Raw genomic sequence first — 17,734 nt, 5'->3', positions numbered from 1 at the left:
AACTGTGCTGGCTCTCGGTCTACGTGGACATGGCCCCCCCTGCGTGCTACGCTCTAGGCCAAATCCCCACAGGTGGCACTGAGATGGCAGGAACAGCTGGTCGCAGCTACATGCCAAAACCACCCTGAGGAGAGGCAGTCTGGCCTAGTGTTGAGGGCACAGGATGGAGCCTGGAGGGCTGTGCTCTAATCTGAGCTGTGCCGCTCCCCTGGGGCAGATCACCCACCTGTCCATCTCGCTGCATTTGCCACCCTGGGGACAGAGGGCATTCATGGGGGACAGCTGCAGTTCAGGGGAGGGCTTGAGGTTCTGGGGAAGGATAGCTCAGTGGTTTGAGCATTGGCCTGCTAAACCCAGGGTTGTGAGTTCAATCCTTGAGGGGGCCATTTAGGGATCTGGGGCAAAAATTGGGGATGGGTCCTGCTTTGAGCAGGGGGTTGGACTAGATGACCTCCTGAGGTCCCTTCCAACCCTGATATTCTATGATTCTATCTATCCCACATCATCCCATATAGATTCTGGACAGGGGTGCGACCAGAAGGCTCCTGCAGAGCGGGCCCAGGACTCTCCCTCCCCTGCCATGGCCCAGCTCTTGCCCCACTCTCTCCCCCAGCCCCTTGCCTCACCCCCTGCTGTCCTCGCACCCTGACCGGGACTCTCCCCCTGCCCTCAGAGCCAAAACCACTCCCCTCCTGCTGCCCCACACCCAGCTCTGAGCTCCACCCTGCACCCAGACCTGTGCCATGCCCAGACCTGAGTGCAAGGGAGGCGGTCTGCCTGAAGAGTGCCACCCCCAACAGCAGCCAGGCAGTTCTGGGAGCCCCTGATCCAGGCACCTTCTGCACCTCTGCTTCCCCAGGAAGCACCAAAAGCTGGACCTACCCCTCCTGGGGCTGGGGGATCCTGAGGCCCCCTGCCCCTCTTCTCCCCAGGCCCTGGGCAAGGCCACAGGTGCCAGGACTGCAAAGAGGGGTGTGGGAATCAGATATGAGGGGGGTTGCCATGCCACTCAATTTTGGTCCAGCTGCCCCGAGTGGCTGGCCAAATTTCCAGCTCTGGTCAGGGGCCAAGGAGGGGACCTCAGCCTTCTACCCCACCTCCCACCTTGTTATACCCCTGCCTCGATAACAATTTAGCTAGTGCACATTCTGGGCAACCCATCTTCAGGACCCACAGCGTCTAATTGCAATAGACATCTAAAACCTGGAGTCAGACAAATTGCTAGTTGCAGACATAACCATTTATCACAGTCGTAGTTTACATGTAGCAATGAAATAGCCCCATGCAGTGCTACGACCCAGGAGGTGGGAAAATAACCAATGGAAAACTAAGGAAAAACATGTCTGAGCTTTTTTTTACTGTCTGAGCAAGGCAAAAATGTCAGGCTTTTCTGGTGAGCCGAACCCAAACCGTTCCCTTGGATTCAATTTGCATCTGCTAATTTAATTGTCTCGTCCCCGTGGCAGGATTGTAAAATACAGTCTGCCCATTTATCAGGGTTGGGAAGGGAAGATGAAATATAACCAGGGCACTGAGCTTTGGCGCCAGTTGAAATGGCTGCACGAGTTGTTCTCGGATGGTAATTGGAGGTGGGGGAAGGATGCACGGGGAGTGTGCTGTGGAGAGCAGCGGGCGATGGGCACACTGAACAGCACGTTTTTTAGGACAGGCCTTTCTCAGCTGGAGCATTCGAAATGTTCTCCTCTTCAGCTGGCTGGAAAACACTGCTCTAAACCAGACATTACTGCTTAGGAAAGCCTGACTCAGCCACTCGGTGACACAGCCTGTGGCAGCCAGCCTCTCCCAATGTCCTGGACTCCACCCTGGCCATCTCTGCTCTCCTCCCTTTCCCAGGCGATACGGACATAGTTGAGGGAGGGACACAGCTCAGGAACTGAACCGGAGCAATCCCTCTCCTCACGTGGTAACCCTTAGGAGACTGGAGTTTCTAGGCAGAGAAGAATTCAAAGGCGCAGACTGGGGAGATATCCCAGCTCTGTCAGTGGGTGTCCGTCCCCTGGGAAGAGGACAGGGTAGGATTATAGTCTAAGGCCATGTCTACACTAGAGCCTCTCAGCACAGCTATGGTGCTGCAGCTGTGCTGTTATAGCACCCTAGACTTGTCCTATCCCCAGCCATGCAGTTACTCCACCTCTCCGGGACGCGGTAACTAGGTCAATGGAAGAATCCTTCCGTCAACTGAGCTGCGTCTACACCAGCGGCTAGGTCACCGTAACTACCGCACACCACGTTTCACTGCCCTACGCGCTGTGGCTTATTTCTAAGCGTAGCCCAGGTCTAGGCAGGAGAGGGGGGAACCAGCCGCTGGCTGGGTTGGGGGCGTATGAAGGGGAAATGGAAAGGGATTGGGGTGTGGAATCACGTGGCAGCGCGTGAAGGCAATGTAGACATTTGGCAGCGGGGCCCTAGCGAAGATGGGCGTGGTTTCCCGGCTCCAGCAGAGCAACCAGCAGCAGTGGTCCTATCACTTGTTTTACACACCCCGCACTCTGGGTGGGATGGGTATTACAGCTGTTCTGGAGCGGGCCAGGCAGCTGGGACAGGAGAGGTCTGGAGCCGAGAGCTGGTCTAGTCAAAGTTCATTCGCTCAGTGCAATTTCCCACAGCCATGATCGGCTGCGTGCTAAAGGCCGAGTGCTGCAGGCAGGACGAGGAGTTGTGAGACTGTCGGGCCACGTGCAGGCAGCTGCTGCGCTGGCTGCCCAGACGTAACCCTGCCAAGAGCCCCCCAGCCTCAGCCAGCTGAAATAGCCCTGCAGTCTGGGGGTGCTGGGTGCTGGCTGGGGCCACAGGAGAAGTGTTTGTACTTGTGATGTGAGCGAGGCCGGGGCAGGGTCTCTGAGCTGAAAGCCACGTTCACCTCCCCACTGTGCCCCAACAGTGTGAAATACATGCTCCAGTTTAGATTCCAAAGCGGGCAGCTAAGGGGAAGGCTGGGTTTGGCTGTGAAGCACAAATGGGTTTTTCCTCAGTCTTTGTCTGTTGCCTTCTGCCTGTGCACTGGAGACCCAGGAGCTGGCTCAGCTCCTTCTGCCCATGCACTAGGGGCCCTGGGGCCAGCACAGCCCCTTCTGCCCATGCACTAGCGGTCTGGGGGGCCCTTCTTATTTAATCTTGCCCCATCTTTTCTGCAGTCCCCTCGTCAGGGGACTGTCCCCTCGTCAGGGACTCCTTCATCAGAATCTCTGTAGCTGGTGCTCCCATCTCTCTAGGGGAATCCCCCCCGGAGCATGCTGGGGCTCCCCCAGAAGCACTCTCCAATGTGGGGGAGTACATTGATCTTATGTTCATACAGGGCTTCTTCCCAAATCATCCTCAAGTGGTTCCATGCAGCCCCCCCTGGAGGAAACGGGCCGGCTGTTTCAGAGCACCTAGTGCCAATGGCCGGGGGTGGCTCATTGGAGTGCAGCTTCTTTCCCCTCTAGCTCACACCCCAATTGTCTCCCCATGCTCCCCTCACATGCCCCTGCCACCCGCATGTGCCCTCTCCCAGTGCTCAGCCTCCCAGAGCTGCTGGTTGGTGCACGCGGGGAGCCAGGGCGGGCAGGCTGGGGCTGTGATTAATAATGGCGATAACTCCGTGCATGCTCAGCGTTCAAAGGGGGCTCTGTCTCTGAGCCTATGGATTGGTAGACCTCTGGTTGGTTAAGTCCGGGATGTCCCGGACGATTGGTAAAAGGTAAATATAGTGCCCATATTTTAAAAAGGTAAGAAAGAGAACCCGGGGAACTACAGACCTGTCAGCCTCACTTCAGTCCCCGGCAAAATCATGAAGCAGGACCTCAAGGAATCCATTTTGAAGCACTTGAAGGAGAGGAAGGTGATCAGGAACAGTCAACATGGATTCACCAAAGGCAAGTCATGCCTGACCAACCTGCTTACCTTCTATGATAAGATAACGGGCTCTGTGGATATGGGGAAAGCAGTGGACATGATATATCTTGACTTTAGCAAACCTTTTGATATGGTCTCCCATAGTATGCTTGCCAGCAAGTTAAAAAAGTATGGATTGGATGAATGGACTATAAGGTGGATAGAAAGCTGGCTAGATTGTCTGGCTCAATGGATAATGATCAACAGCTCGATGTCTAGTTGGCAGCCGGTATCAAGCGGAGTGTCCCAGGGGTTGGTCCTGGGACCGGTTTGGTTAAACATCTTTATTAATGATCTGGATGATGGGATTAATTGCACCCGCAGCAAATTCGCAGATGACACTAAGCTGGGAGGAGAGGTAGATATGCTGGAGGGTAGGGATAGCGTCCAGTGTGACCTAGACAAATTGGAGGATTGAGCCAAAAGAAATCTGATGAGGTTCAACAAGGACAAGTGCAGAGTCCTGCACTTAGGAAGGAAGAATCCCATGCACCGCTACAGGCTGGGGACCGACTGGCTAAGCAGAAGTTCTGCAGAAAAAGGACGTGGGGATTACAGTGGATGAGAAGCTGGATATGAGTCAGCAGCGTGCCCTTGCTACCAAAAGGCCAATGGCATATTGGGCTGTATTAGTAGGAGCATTGCCAGCAGATCGAGGGAAATGACTATTCCCCTATATTCCGCACTGGTGAGGCCACACCTGGAGTACTGTGCCCAGTTTTGGTCCCCCCACTACAGAAGGGATGTGGACAAATTGGAGAGAGTCCAGCGGAGGGCAACAAAAATGATTAGGGGGCTGGGGCACATGTCTTTTGAGGAGAGGCTGAGGGAACTGGGGTTATTTAGTCTGCAGAAGAGAAGAGTGAGGGGGGATTTGATAGCAGCCTTCAACTACCTGAAGGGGAGTTCCAAAGAGGATGGAGCTAGGCTGTTCTCAGTGGTGGCAGATGACAGAACAAGGAGTAATGGTCTCAAGTTGCAGTGGGGGAGGTCTAGGTTGGATATTAGGAGCCACTATTTCACTAGAAGGGTGGTGAAGCACTGGAATGGGTTACCTAGGGAGGTGGTGGAATCTCCCTCCTTAGAGGTTTTTAAGGCGCAGCTTGACAAAGCCTTGGCTGGGATGATTTAATTGGGGATTGGTCCTGCTTTGAGCAGGGGGTTGGACTAGATGACCTCCTGAGGTCTCTTCCAACCCTAATCTTCTATGATTCTAAGCAGAGGACCTCAAAGAAGGATGAGCGAAACAGGACAAAATTGCAACTGGAGCATTTTGCAACATTCCCTCTGTGACTGACTGAATCTCTTACTAAAACAATTAAACAGACACTTCCATGGGAAAATGACTTTGCCAGATTGGGGGGCGAGGGCTCAATGGCGTGAGGGTGATTTCCACCATCTGAGGATCTGGCCTGCTACTCTAATGACTAAAATCCCATTAAGTGCAAATCGCAGTGCAGCCGTAACTGTGGAACTGTCACCGCTGCCTCTATCATTATAGGTGATAAATCATCACATCTCCATCAACTCAGCGTGGTCGTAAAATATACCTATTGATTTCTGCAAGATGAACCCGTCACGTACAGGGAATAACTGGAAACAACTACAGTAATGGGAGGAGGTTAGACAGACACTGCACGCCTCCTCAGCATTACAGGCAGGTGGGCATGGAAACAAGAATCAATACACCTTGGAGGACATGGGCAGCGTTATTGGAGGACATAACCATGCAAGGCTCGTTCATCAGACCAATCCAATGGAGGCTGGACACTCCTCAGAGCTGGTGTTCTCACCCGCTGGGGTCTACTGCAGAGTGAGCTAGAGGATGGCTGCCTAGGATGGGTTTGAATGTAGGACTAGACTGTGCCCTCGGACCATCTCCCCTGCTGCATGTTATCCGTGGAGCTCAGAATAGCACCAGCCTGACGGCCGCCATCTAGCTCAAGCCATAGCTGGGCTCGCATGGTGCCCCGGCCAGCTCCTGGATGAAGGAATGGGATAGGTGCCATAGAACCACTTTCCCCCATCTGTCCAGGTCCTGCGCAGAGCACAGCTCAACCAACCCCAGGGATTTGGCACTGAGGCTTCAGACTTTCCCAGCGTTCCTGAGTTGGCGTATTTCCTGCAGGGGGATAATTCTAGCCTGGGCAGAGTCGAACAAGTCACCTCTTTGCCTGGGTTTGTCCCGCTCCTGGCAGTAAACAGACATCACTGAATATCTGATCAGATGGTTTTCAGCTTCAGCACCTTGGAGAGTGGTTCCCTGGCACTGGAGTAGATGAGGTAGGAGCCCGCTGTTGTGTGAAACGCTTCCCAGTCTCGACAGCCAAACGTCGGAAGACGATGAACCGCTACGAAGCCTTCATATCCTTGCCACCTGCAGCGCAGAGGATAGCGTTAATACCCATACCATGGGCTTGCAACTCCACTGGGCACCTCCCCACGCTAGTGACTCTGAAGGGCTGTCTACGCTGCAGTCAGCGGTGGGACTGCAGCAGGTGTAGATGCACCCAAGCTAGCTCTGACCTCGCTAGCTCCAATAACAGCAGCAGTGAAGCTGCTGCAGCATGGGCCGAGCTAGCTAGACCAAAGCTAGCTCAGGTATGTCCGCGCGTGCTGCAGTCACACCTCTGAGTGCAGCGTAGACAGACCCTTGCTAGTTCAAACTGACAGAAACGCTGTCCCACAAAGATGCATTGGCCCCTCCCAGCCCCCATTACTCCATTGCATGCTTCCTTATCTGGAAGGGCTGTGACTGGAACAGAACTAGAGGAAGATCCTGCTGCTCGAGGCTTGGTGCTGTGTTAGACCTCTCCTGTCAGGGATGTTTTGTGCAGAAGCAGACACCGGATTCATTCCCAGTCTGAACAGCTTCATACCTCTGCCCCCCTCCAGACGATGAGGCACTGGTGACTGGTCATGAAATACTGAACCTTTTCCCTCTAGGCTGATGGTTGAAAAATTGCCCAGTAGTGGCCTAGAATGGTCACCTGATGGCTGGGTGGGGTGGCCTACATGAAATGGATTTGGTGGCCTCAGTCCAGGCCCTAGTGACCAGGGTCAGCACCACCCCACAGGTCACTGAGAGCAGGTGGGCAGGCTCAGCAAAGGTCAACCGGCAGCCCAGCCATGGAGACTCTCGCCCTGGTGGTAGCACCTCCCGGTCAGGATTGCAGGGGGGCAGCACGCAGAGCTCGCGGGGCTGCTGCCCGCACAGCACCAGTCCCCAGCCCGACAGAGGCCTGCAGGATGCTCGCTCGGGTGCACGTTACCAGCTCTGCATCCAGCAGGAAAAGCCTGAGGGGAAAGGCCTCTGCATGGTCCCCCCTCTAGTCACTGCCTGTGGGCACTGAACCCAACACATCCATTGGCCACCAGAGAGCAGTGGAAGGCGCAGTCTCACTCCTTCTCTCCCTGACTCCTCCTTCAGGCCCACTGCCTTCTTTTGCTGCTTTTGGCTGAAATGGCCCAGTTCTGCATGGGTTAGAAAGACACTCGCTTTGCACTAGGGCCCATTCAGAGGTATGGATCTGCAATCAGGTAGCAAGAGTAGAAGAAAAGGGTGGAATAACCTCCCCTGTACATTTCTTGCTTGCTCTGCTTCTGGGCCACCTGGCCCCACGCAGAGCAGCCCAGATCCTGAGGAGGCAGAGCAGGGTGAAGGGATGAAATGAATCACTTGAGCCTTCTGAGCTGTCTCTGTCTGCATTTCCTCTGGCCCTGGACTGCAGACAATTGACGGTGCCTCTCCAACTGCCTGTGGCTCTAAGATGGGGCAGCACCATTCGGGCATAGTTACCTGTATATAATACTGTTCACAGAGAAGGTGAATCCGTCAAAGGAGTTTGCTACCACCAGAAAATAATCTTCTCCCACTGAAAAGAACTCCCAGTCCAGAGCACTGTGATAGGGAGCAAGCACACAGATGGGTCATTAGAACCATCCCTAGAGAGGCTCACCAGGTCCCTTCGGGGCACCAGCCGCCATCCGGCCCAGGGCAGCACAGAGACACAAAGCTGTTACCGTCTGCTGGCCATTCCCTGGGCTTTGTGATGAGTTGGTGGCTCCAGTCCAGATCCTAGTGTCCCCGGGAGATAGGCCATGACCGCAGCTGGTATGGAGTGGACGTGGCAGCAGGAAGGGATGATGGATATAAAGTACCCTCCTCCCAACAGGTATGGTCTCCCCAGGTCAGGGTGGAGGCACATTGGTGGGACAGTTTGCTGGGCCACTGCCCACAAGGCACTTGTTTTGTAAATAAACAATTGCTAATTCAGCCCTTTCCACAAGCACTTCAGTCATAGCAAGCCTGGCCTCTGGTAACAGTGGCTGGTCCATATGTGGGTGTGAGGTATACATGCCACAGAGTCATGTCAGCCCTGGCCAGGTGAAGGCCAGCATACCAAGCCTTGCAAACACAGACAGTGTGGGTCATTGCTGTGGCTGTACTGTGACATCTCGCACCACAAGAGGTTAGGAGTTAAATGGGTAACAAAACCTTACCTCCTTTCAGCATGGTCAAATTGCACTGTGGTGTCCAGACCCAGAGGCACTGATACAGGGAATGATTAGGGATCACAGCCAAGCTTTCCATTTGAGATATGCTTGCTGCTAAATTCAGAGCCACACATGACTGGGCTGGGCACTGAGGAGGACAGAACTGGGCCTGTATGCTGTATACAGAAGAGGCAAGATCACTCCTCCCTTAAAAGTGACTTACAAAAACTATGTCAGTCTGAGGGGAATGCAGCTATTTCCACGTAGAGGCAGGTTTTCCCCAAGCTGCCTTCAGTTATAATACATTTTGAAAAGAATCTTTCCAACAATTGATCCTCACGGATTTTAGTTCCTGACTATCATGTTCCAGAATGAGCTACCATTAAGCAAATTCCCAGTGTGGGTCAGTGGAGAGGGAATGGGGTAGTCAGTTATTTTTTGTCAAGCTCCACATTTCTCGGCCAAGGTCCAGACTCCAGAGAAATATTTTTCACACCGCAGTAACAATACTATGTAAATAACAAGATTTCGGGGTCCGTTCAAAAGCGGCTGGCGGCCTGGATTTGGCCTGCGGGCCGCCTATTGATTAACCCCGGGAGGGCATGGGTGGGACACGGCGGGTATGGCTGGTGCTTGCTTTCAGGCCTGATTTGAAGAAGTGCTGAGAAGCCCTGACGATGTGAAGCGACTAAGTTTGATGCCTCCATTTCCTTCCCTGTAAAGCGGGCTGAAGTCCTAAGCTGAGTGGCTTGAATTTGGTGGCTGAGAACAGCCAGACTGGAACTATTTGTTATTGCCACTCTTGAAGCTCCACCCACAGTGGGATTGGCTGGCAGAGATTTCATGGGGCACCTCTCCGCATGTCCTGCAGACAGCTCCAAAGAAGATGACCTGAGTGCTTTGCTCTGGGGAATGGAGTAGGCCACTGCTCGCACACAGGCCAAAGCACCAAGGACTCACCCACTTGCTTTTTCCGGAACGGCTGCTGGTTGTGAGAAGGAGCGAGAAACAGCCAGCTACGGCAGGGGGCCTGAAACACACGTCCTTGCTTCAGTCTCAGCCAAAAGAGGCACGCTGCCCTTTGAGCAGCTGAGGTCATGTTGGGCTAGAACCCCATCTGAGCGGGCTGACAAACGATGGCCAAGTAGCTCACCTATGCCATGGTGCTGGTGCCACGGAAAGGCTGATTTCCCACAGGAGGAGGAGGTCAGTTAAAGACCTGCCAAGGTGCAGGTTGCTCACGGGTGTTACGCCAATGCACAGGGCTGGCAGCACTCATGAGGGAGGGCTTGTCTGGGCTCAGTTTATTGTGGAGACTCTGACATGGAAGCAGCTGGCTGAAGGAAGAGCAATCCTGCCTGGCCCAGGGCTCTTACATTGCCAATCAGGCTTTACGATGTATCCATCCCCCTAGGGTCTGCACTCAGATCGAATGGGGAGAAGCCTCCTTTCTGCTGAGCTACAAACGGCCTCTCAGTGCTCCCTTCTGTCCCCGGTCTCAGCACACACAAAGCTCCAGCGCCAGGCCTTGAGGCCACATGATCCACAGCTTCCATTGGGATCGGCACTCTGAAATCTACCCACACCCTGCCAGCAGAAGGACCTGGGCCTCCCCACTAGCCTGGCCAGGAAGATCCACCTCAGCGCAGAGGAATGTGTGGAGCAGAGTGAAGTGCTTGTATCTGGATGGGCCCTGGGTAATCTGGATGGGCCCTGGGTATGGTGGGTCCCCACTGGGCACAGAGGGCCAGGGAAATGGACAGAGACAATGAAGGGTTTTTTTTCTTTTGTTCTTGTCTGGCTTTGCTGGTGATACAGACTTTGTAACTGAGCTCTGCATAGGACACTGGGCCTGGTTCTCCTGCCTTGCACCTTGGGCAGCCTGTTATATGGTGCAAAGGGGACATATAATGCAGCCACTGAAATCCAGTGTGGGGAGGGGAAAACTGGATCCAAAGTGGGGGGTTCCTCTAACCACCTTCTCCCAGTTCTACGCTAGTAGACCTGAGAGTGTAACTATCTAGATAGTTGTTCAACCTACGCTCTCAACTGCTAAACATCAGATAACCCCTGTGGCCAGCTGTGTCTTCTTCTTACACAATGTGGTTCATTGAAACAGGATGGGAACAGACGCGTTGGTGGAACCTTCATTGACAAACACGGGACTCTCCTTCTTCTGAGCACCCCAGCCACCCCCAGTCATCAGTCATGTGCCACACTCTCCCTCCTTTGCTTAAATGGGAACATGCCTCAATTTCCAAATTGGGGGCCTGATCCTTAGCTGGTGTAAATCAGCACAGCTATTGAAGTTCATGGAAGTCAGCTGATTTAAGCTAGGTCAGGGTATGGGCCCTGGTGTTCCTACGTAGTGACTCCCTCTTGTCATGTTTCCCGAGGGGAGGGGAAGCATGATCATAGGTGTAATTTGGGGGGTCTCTGGGGCACGGTCCTCTCAAACAGGGGAGGCATGGAGGGGTCACATGCCATTCCTTCCCCCCTATTTCTGTGAGTGCTCAGCTGCCCTGCAGGGCTTGTTCTGCTCAGCTTGGGGGGCCAGGGAGAGAAGGGGACTTTGTCATTGCCATCATTTCGGCGCTGGGAAACGGATGGAGCAGGACTGAGTGAGCAGCTTTTCCTGGGTCCTAGTGCCCACCTATTTTCTCTACAGCCATGAGTGCCCCTGGGGGCGAGGCGAGGGAACAGAGTAAGGGGGGTGTGGTGAGGAGAAGAGACAGTGGGGAAGGGAAGTTGGCTGGGGCAGGGGGAAGAGAAGGGGAGAGGAAGAGGGAGCGGATGGGGAAGAAAAGGGGATACAGGAATGGACGGGGGAAGCAGGAGCCCAGCATGGGGCGTTCCCTGGGCAGCCCCAGCAGGGAGGCAATTGCAGCAGCAGTAGAGCAAGGACATCACTGCAGCAGCTGGTGCTGGAGTGGCTGCCAGCAGCAGCTGGGGCTCCCCCGTTATGCCCTTCTGTCCCCCCCAGCACCAGCAGCCCAGGTACAACTGTAGGCGGGGGGAGAGAGCCAGTGACCAAGGGGACCGGCTTCAGCATGCACGTGTGGGTGCTTGCATGTGCATGGGTGCGCTTCCCCCCCACCCCCAGTATAGCAGTCAAACTATGCCTATAAGTGCAATCCCTGGCAGATGCCGGTATTATGTGAATCCCTGGGTTAAATTCTCTGCCCTGTGCTATGCAGGAGGTCACGGTCCCTTCTGGTCTGAAAAATCTACAAATGTCTGACTCTGTGATCACTGGAAAGGAGGTTAAATCGGGAGCTCTCCGGGACCCAGTGCAGATGTTTTTGCACTGAAAAGAGAGTTGGTACCTGTAGGTGAGAAGATCCTGAAACTTGACAAACATCTGTGCCGTGATGTTTAGCTCATAGATGGAGGAGTTGATGGCATAGTAGTTGTTCAGTACTACCGTTGCACTGTCATAACTATGACTGTTAGCCACCGCGAGGAAGATTCGGTCTCCAATGGGGAAGGCCTCCCAGTCGGCAGCACCAAAAGTCTAGAATGAACCGAAAAAGCGAACCTGGGTAACATCTTTAGATTTTAGTCAGGTTCTTCACACCATCCTACATGACGTTCTCATAAACAAACCAGGGAAATGGGGTCTAGATGAAACGACCTTAACATGGATGCCCAACTAGTTGAAAGACCATATTCGGGGGTAGTTTTCAATGGTTTGCTGTGGAGGGTGTGTGGAAGTATAACATTGTATAAGTATAACGTTGTATAAGGGGACATGCTGGATACATTGTATATGAGAGGGCATGCCAAAACATGTTACAAAGTATCTGAGGGAGCACACGTAGGGACAGTTAGCTTTTGAATGGAGAAGCAATTAAGATAGAGCCAGCACGTCTAAGAAGCAGGCATCAGAATGGAAGGTGTGAAGGGCAATTAGTTAAGTTAACTGGAAGCTGTTAAAGGAGATTGTTAAGGGTGGCAGGTAATTGAAGATACGTGACTGGTCTCAGGGATCTCGAAGGGTGGAGACTAAAATCTTTTTCTTCTTTTGTCTGTAACTTCTCTGTAACTTGTTCTCCAAAAAACTGTATAAATTAAAAGACACAAGCCCCACTCAGGGGATCACTTCTAAATGTATTAGCAGAGCAGCTTTGCTAATAAAACAGAGTGGTCTAATAAATTGTGAGTCTGAGTCAAACTTTGACAGCTGTGCCTAGTGGGGTCCTGCAGGGGCCAATCCTGCATCCAGTATTAGTCAATATTTTCATTAATGTCTCGGATAAGCAGCTTTTCCTGGGTCCTAGTGCCCATAATGGACTGGAGAGTGTGCTTATAAAATCTGCAGATGACACTGAGCTGGGAGGGGTTGCAAGCGCTCTGTAGGACAGAATTCAAATTCAAAATGACCTTGCCAAATCGGAGAATTGGTCTGAAATCAGCAAGATGGAATTCAATAAAGACAAGTGCATAAATTCAATAAAGACTTTGCTTAGGAAGGAAAGATCAAATGCACAACTACAAAATGGGGAGTAACTGGCCAGGTGGCAGTATTACTGAAAAGGACTTGGGGGTGATAGTGGATCACAAATGGAATATGAGTCAACAATGGATGTTGCAAAAAAGACTAATATCGTTCTGGGGTGTATTAGCACAAGTGTCATATGTAGGATCCAGGAGATAATTGTCCTGCGCTACTTGTCACTGGTGAGGCCCCAGCTGGATACTGTGTCCTGTTCTGGGTGCCACACTTAAGGAAAGATGTGGACAATTAGAGAGAGTCCAGAGGAGTGCAACAAAAATGATAAAAAGTTTAGATAACCTGACTACAAAGAATGGCTATAAAAAAGAGAGTATGTTTAGTCTTAAGAAAAGACAGCTCAGGGGGAACCGGATAAAAGTCTTCAGATATGTTAAGGGTTGTTATAAAGAGGAAGGCAATCAATTGTTCTCTGTGGTCACTGAAGGTAGGACACGGAGTAATGGGCTTAATCTTCAGCAAGAGATTTAGATTAGATATTAGGAAAAACTTTCTAATTATAAGGGTAGTTAAGCTCTGGAATAGGCTTCCAAAGGAGAATGTGGAATCTCCATCCTTGGAGGTTTTTAAGAACAGGTTGGACAAACACCTGTGAGGGCTGGTCTAAGTTTACTTGGTCCTGCGACAATAAAAGGGACTGGACTTGGTGACTTCTTGAGGTCCCTTCCAGCCTGACATTTCCATGATTCAATGAATAAATTTTGGATGGAGTTCTCAAACCTATTACACAGGTGTGCATAGGCCCATTTTAGGCCACATTTCAGCAGAGAATTTAAGCACATGCTTTACTTCAAGCATGTGTTAAGTCCCTTTACAGTGCATACAGAACTTAAAGGGTACTTGGTTGAAGAGGGACGGTTTACTGAATCACAGCCTGAGAAGGCTGTTGTATGGAAGGACCAAAGCATTGTACAGTGCATCACCTCTCATCCCCAGCAACTTCACACTGTGATGCTATTATACATGTATCAGGAACAGATGTCGTACACGCTGTTTCAGAGCTGGTGATCCAGAGGCTACAATTGTCACAAAATAATCTGAGCAAAGTTGTGAAAGAGAAGAGATTCTGGCAGCTCCAGGACAGGCTTTTGGGACACAGGTTCTCCTCCCCAACACTAGCACAGTCTCTAGGTGACAACCTCCCCACAAAGTGAAACAGAGAGATAGGAAGCCCTACCTGTTAGAGTGACACGCTTCGGAAGATCAATGTCCAGGCAATTTGATGTTGAGGGCATAGCTTGCTTAGCTCTAGTTCTGAACTTTCTGTTCCTTTTATTAGCTCCTGCTGCTTTAGGGAGGCTAGGGATTTTCACAAATCTTAAGGGTAAATTTTAAAATCAAATTGGGAGTTTGCAATTTCCCATTAAAAAGAAATCAAGCTCTCCAGACATGGAGCAGCATCCAAGAAATGGGACTGAAATGCATCTCCGCCTTGTGAGAATGTAGCTGCCACATTTCACTGGTTGCAATTTGGAGCTTGTTAAATACTCCTCTGTGAAAGAGAGAACATACCCCAAGAGAGCAATCATGCCCTGCCAAAAACAACATCCACACAGGAACTGGCTGTTACGGCCTGAAGCAAGTCCTGCTGCTGGTAACTGGCGGAGAGCAGCAGCTTTCCGAATCCTCCAGTGGCTCTTTCTCATAGCGAAGTGTTCCAGTAAACCCAGAATTCCTCTCACAACACTCCTTGCCCCGGTCCTCCAGGGACTGAAATCTCAGCACCCTCATCATGGATTTAAAAATCACATGGAAGGGAGGGAAGGTGAAATTGTATAAATAATGAACCTTCCAAGAAGCCTTGTACAAGGGTGTGGCAATGCCACCAGGCGAGCGATTTGCTGATTTCAGCCAGTTGTTTTCTCAGAAGGATACTGCAGGTGACCTCAGTGATTCTCTTACTTTTCTGGACCCTGGCTCTGACTAATTAGGAACACAGGCTATTATTCAGCAGGCAGAACTTTTACTCTAGATCCAGCAAGACCCCAGTAGCTGCTGCCCTGGATGTCACCCTCAGAGAGCACAGACTGCAGCAAAAAGGGCTGGGCAAGGAGACCAGCCAAGCCCGGGTACTTGCTTTTAAAACGAGGACAGTTTGGCAGATTAACACCCAGGAGCTGGGTGAAACCTACGCTGTGTTCTTGCTCTTGCTGTGAAGGCAGCTCCTGGAGATAGAAAGAAACTCCCAGCACTCAGCAGAGACTGCTCCAGTCAACGGGATGAGGGTGAAATTTAAGTCAATGGCAAAACTCCCAGAGACCTCAGAGGGCTATCAGTGTCGGATGCTGCTTGGCTAATGGGCTGGGGAACACAGGGCCTGAGAGGGCAGAGGTGTATGAAGAGAAGGGCAGAGAGACGGAGCCTAACAATTCTGTAGGGATGTAGACAGCACTACGCTGCTGTCTCAGCCAGGGCTGCTCTCTCCATCAGCCCACTGAGCCCCGCTGCTCTGCTGATTTGGAGAGCGGCCTGCAAAGTGACTTGGGAGATCCCCGCCCACCCAGCAATGTTTTCCCCCAGCAAGATAACACAGCAGGGGCTGTATAAGTCACTTTTTCTATATCTAGAGTGATCAGAAATAGCTGTGGCGAGTTTGGGCTTGTTTGATGTTCACATAGTTTCTGCTTCATGTTTGAGTCAGCCCATGGCAGGATGCACTAGGAGCTGCTGTAAAGCTGTGAGGAAAGGCAGGCAGCATTCAAGGAGCTGCCCCCAGCTCTTCTCCTCAGCTTGTATGTTCGGGTCTCGGCCTGTGGGGGCATGGACATTGTCTTCTCAGCAGTCTCTAACGTGCCTGGCACACGACTGGAACTGTACAGACAGCAAACACTAATATGTGCATTGATGAAAGCAGGTGTGTAATGGGGTTGGGGTTGACGCCGAGGTCATGTAGCCCCCCCGCCCCACACTCTACTATTCCTCTCCTCTGCTGCCCCAAACCAGTTTGGCACCTTACCCAAGGGGGTACCTCCCAGCCACTGATGTCAGCTAGCAACACTGCCACTGCATACAAAAAAAAACTGAACTTGGCAAGTCTTTAGGAAAGAAAACCCCAGCAGTACCCCATGGGACTAGAGAACACTTCTCTCTACACTTATTATCTAGCATTGTCTCGAATCCCTGGAAGGCAGGAGACAGACTTCGGGCTATTACACTCAAGTAGCAAAAGACAAGAGAACAAAGCTGGGGAAGGGTATACGTTTTGTGAGAAGGAAGAAGCTTGATTAATTTTCTATATTGATTTTTGTCTTCAGTGGGCACAAAATAGGCTTCCACGAGTTCCGTGATCAAAGGAGACACTCTCAGCAGCTTTCGCTTTTTTCACCAATTCACACACAAAGAGAGGTTGTCGGTCTGTCCCCAGACGATAAGCCATGGACCTCCTCCTACAGCCAGATCCCACTGGCCCCAGGAGCTGCACCACTCCTACAGCCAGATCCCACTGGCCCCAGGAGCCGCACCTCCTCCTACAGCCAGATCCCACTGGCCCCAGGAGCCGCACCTCCTCCTACAGCCAGATCCCACTGGCCCCAGGAGCCGCACCTCCTCCTACAGCCAGATCCCACTGGCCCCAGGAGCCGCACCTCCTCCTACAGCCAGATTCCACTGGCCTCCATGAGCCATGCACCTCCTCATAGAGCCATATCCAGCTGGCCTCACTTAGCTGGGAAGTCCCATTAAACTCACTGGAACTATTCAGTGTGAAAGGGAAGTCAAATCTGACTAATAGCAACTTCTTACCAGGATTGACTGGAAGAGCTGAAAGGAGCCACCAAGCCAGATGTAGATGTGGGAGTCGATCTTTGTAGATGTGCCATTAAATGTGTTGGCCACGACTAGGAAAGAGTAAGGTCCAACGGTAAAAAATTCCCAGTCGTAGGCTCCAGAGGTAGGAATTGTCTGGTTGGCCTCGAAAAGCCCAGTCCTGGGGTTCCACCGATATATGACACTATTGATGTTGTGATTATCCCCTGGGAATGACAGAAAAATAAGAGGGCGTTAGCAAACAGAATGCAGTTCGGTGATCAAAAGAAATGAGACAGTAACTTGACAGAGACTAGCGAAGGATCAGAAGAAATATACGAAAGGGGGGAAAGCAGCTAAGCTGTCTGTCCCTTAGGGACTAATTTCTTCCCAAGAAGCAAACGAGCAGATGCTACCAATTCAGTTCCTCTCTCAGCCAATGACAGCGTTAACCCACCAAGGACAACGAGGAGTAAGTAATACCTAAGTGGAAACCTCTCCTGGATATGTGGGGGCAATTCTAACGGTGCCTTGCAGCCCTCTGCCACTCAGTAGGGGTGCAGCTACCGAGTTTGGTGCTTGGGCACCACTGAAATGTTGCACTTCAAAGGGAATGTCCCAGCTACACCAGGCAGCTGGGGATGTGCCATTCACCCTGGAAAACTGCTGGGTGAGACTGGACCAGTCTTGCTTCCGAGAGACCTGAGGAAATATTGCACAGGAGGGATCAACAGAAGGGACAATCAGTTCCTCTCTGTGCGTGTACAGATATAGACAGTACAACGTAATCCTGCCTGTTCGCACACACACCCTGACTGGGCTCTACCAGCTCTTACATCTAGGGGTGAGGCTACGCTTTGGGTTGGGGTGTGATGGCCAGCTCGCAGAGACGTACTGTGTTAGTTCTCCCTGAGCTAGTGCACTGAAAATAGAACGCAGCCCTGGCAGCATGAGCTGTGGGAAGGACTAATCACCCCACCTGTGTGCCCATCTGAGTCCCTAGGCATGTACTTGGGGCAGCTAGACCGTCCTGCAGCTCATGCCAGGCTATCCCTATGCCATGGCGCTCCCTACCTGCCTGAATAA

The 17,734-nt window shown here is 51.9% G+C and overlaps 1 protein-coding gene across 1 annotated transcript in view; it reads right to left on the bottom strand.

Annotated features, from left to right (window-relative positions):
* Positions 1 to 1,222: 1,222 nt before the first annotated feature.
* The window catches only part of TSPEAR (thrombospondin type laminin G domain and EAR repeats), an 83,600-nt gene continuing 67,088 nt past the window's right edge, over positions 1,223 to 17,734 (bottom strand). The window contains exons 9-12 of the mRNA XM_048864889.2: positions 16,646 to 16,875; positions 11,718 to 11,905; positions 7,694 to 7,795; positions 1,223 to 6,271 (exon numbers count right to left, since the gene is read on the bottom strand). Coding sequence (XP_048720846.1) covers positions 6,118 to 6,271; positions 7,694 to 7,795; positions 11,718 to 11,905; positions 16,646 to 16,875 — 674 coding nt within the window. The 3' untranslated portion in view covers positions 1,223 to 6,117. The remainder of the gene's footprint in view (positions 6,272 to 7,693; positions 7,796 to 11,717; positions 11,906 to 16,645; positions 16,876 to 17,734) is intronic.

Source organism: Caretta caretta, chromosome 9, assembly GCF_965140235.1.
Source record: "Caretta caretta isolate rCarCar2 chromosome 9, rCarCar1.hap1, whole genome shotgun sequence".
Taxonomy (NCBI): domain Eukaryota; kingdom Metazoa; phylum Chordata; order Testudines; family Cheloniidae; genus Caretta; species Caretta caretta.
The sequence above is the reverse complement of the archived record's forward strand: the minus strand, read 5'-3'. Positions and strand labels throughout refer to the sequence as shown.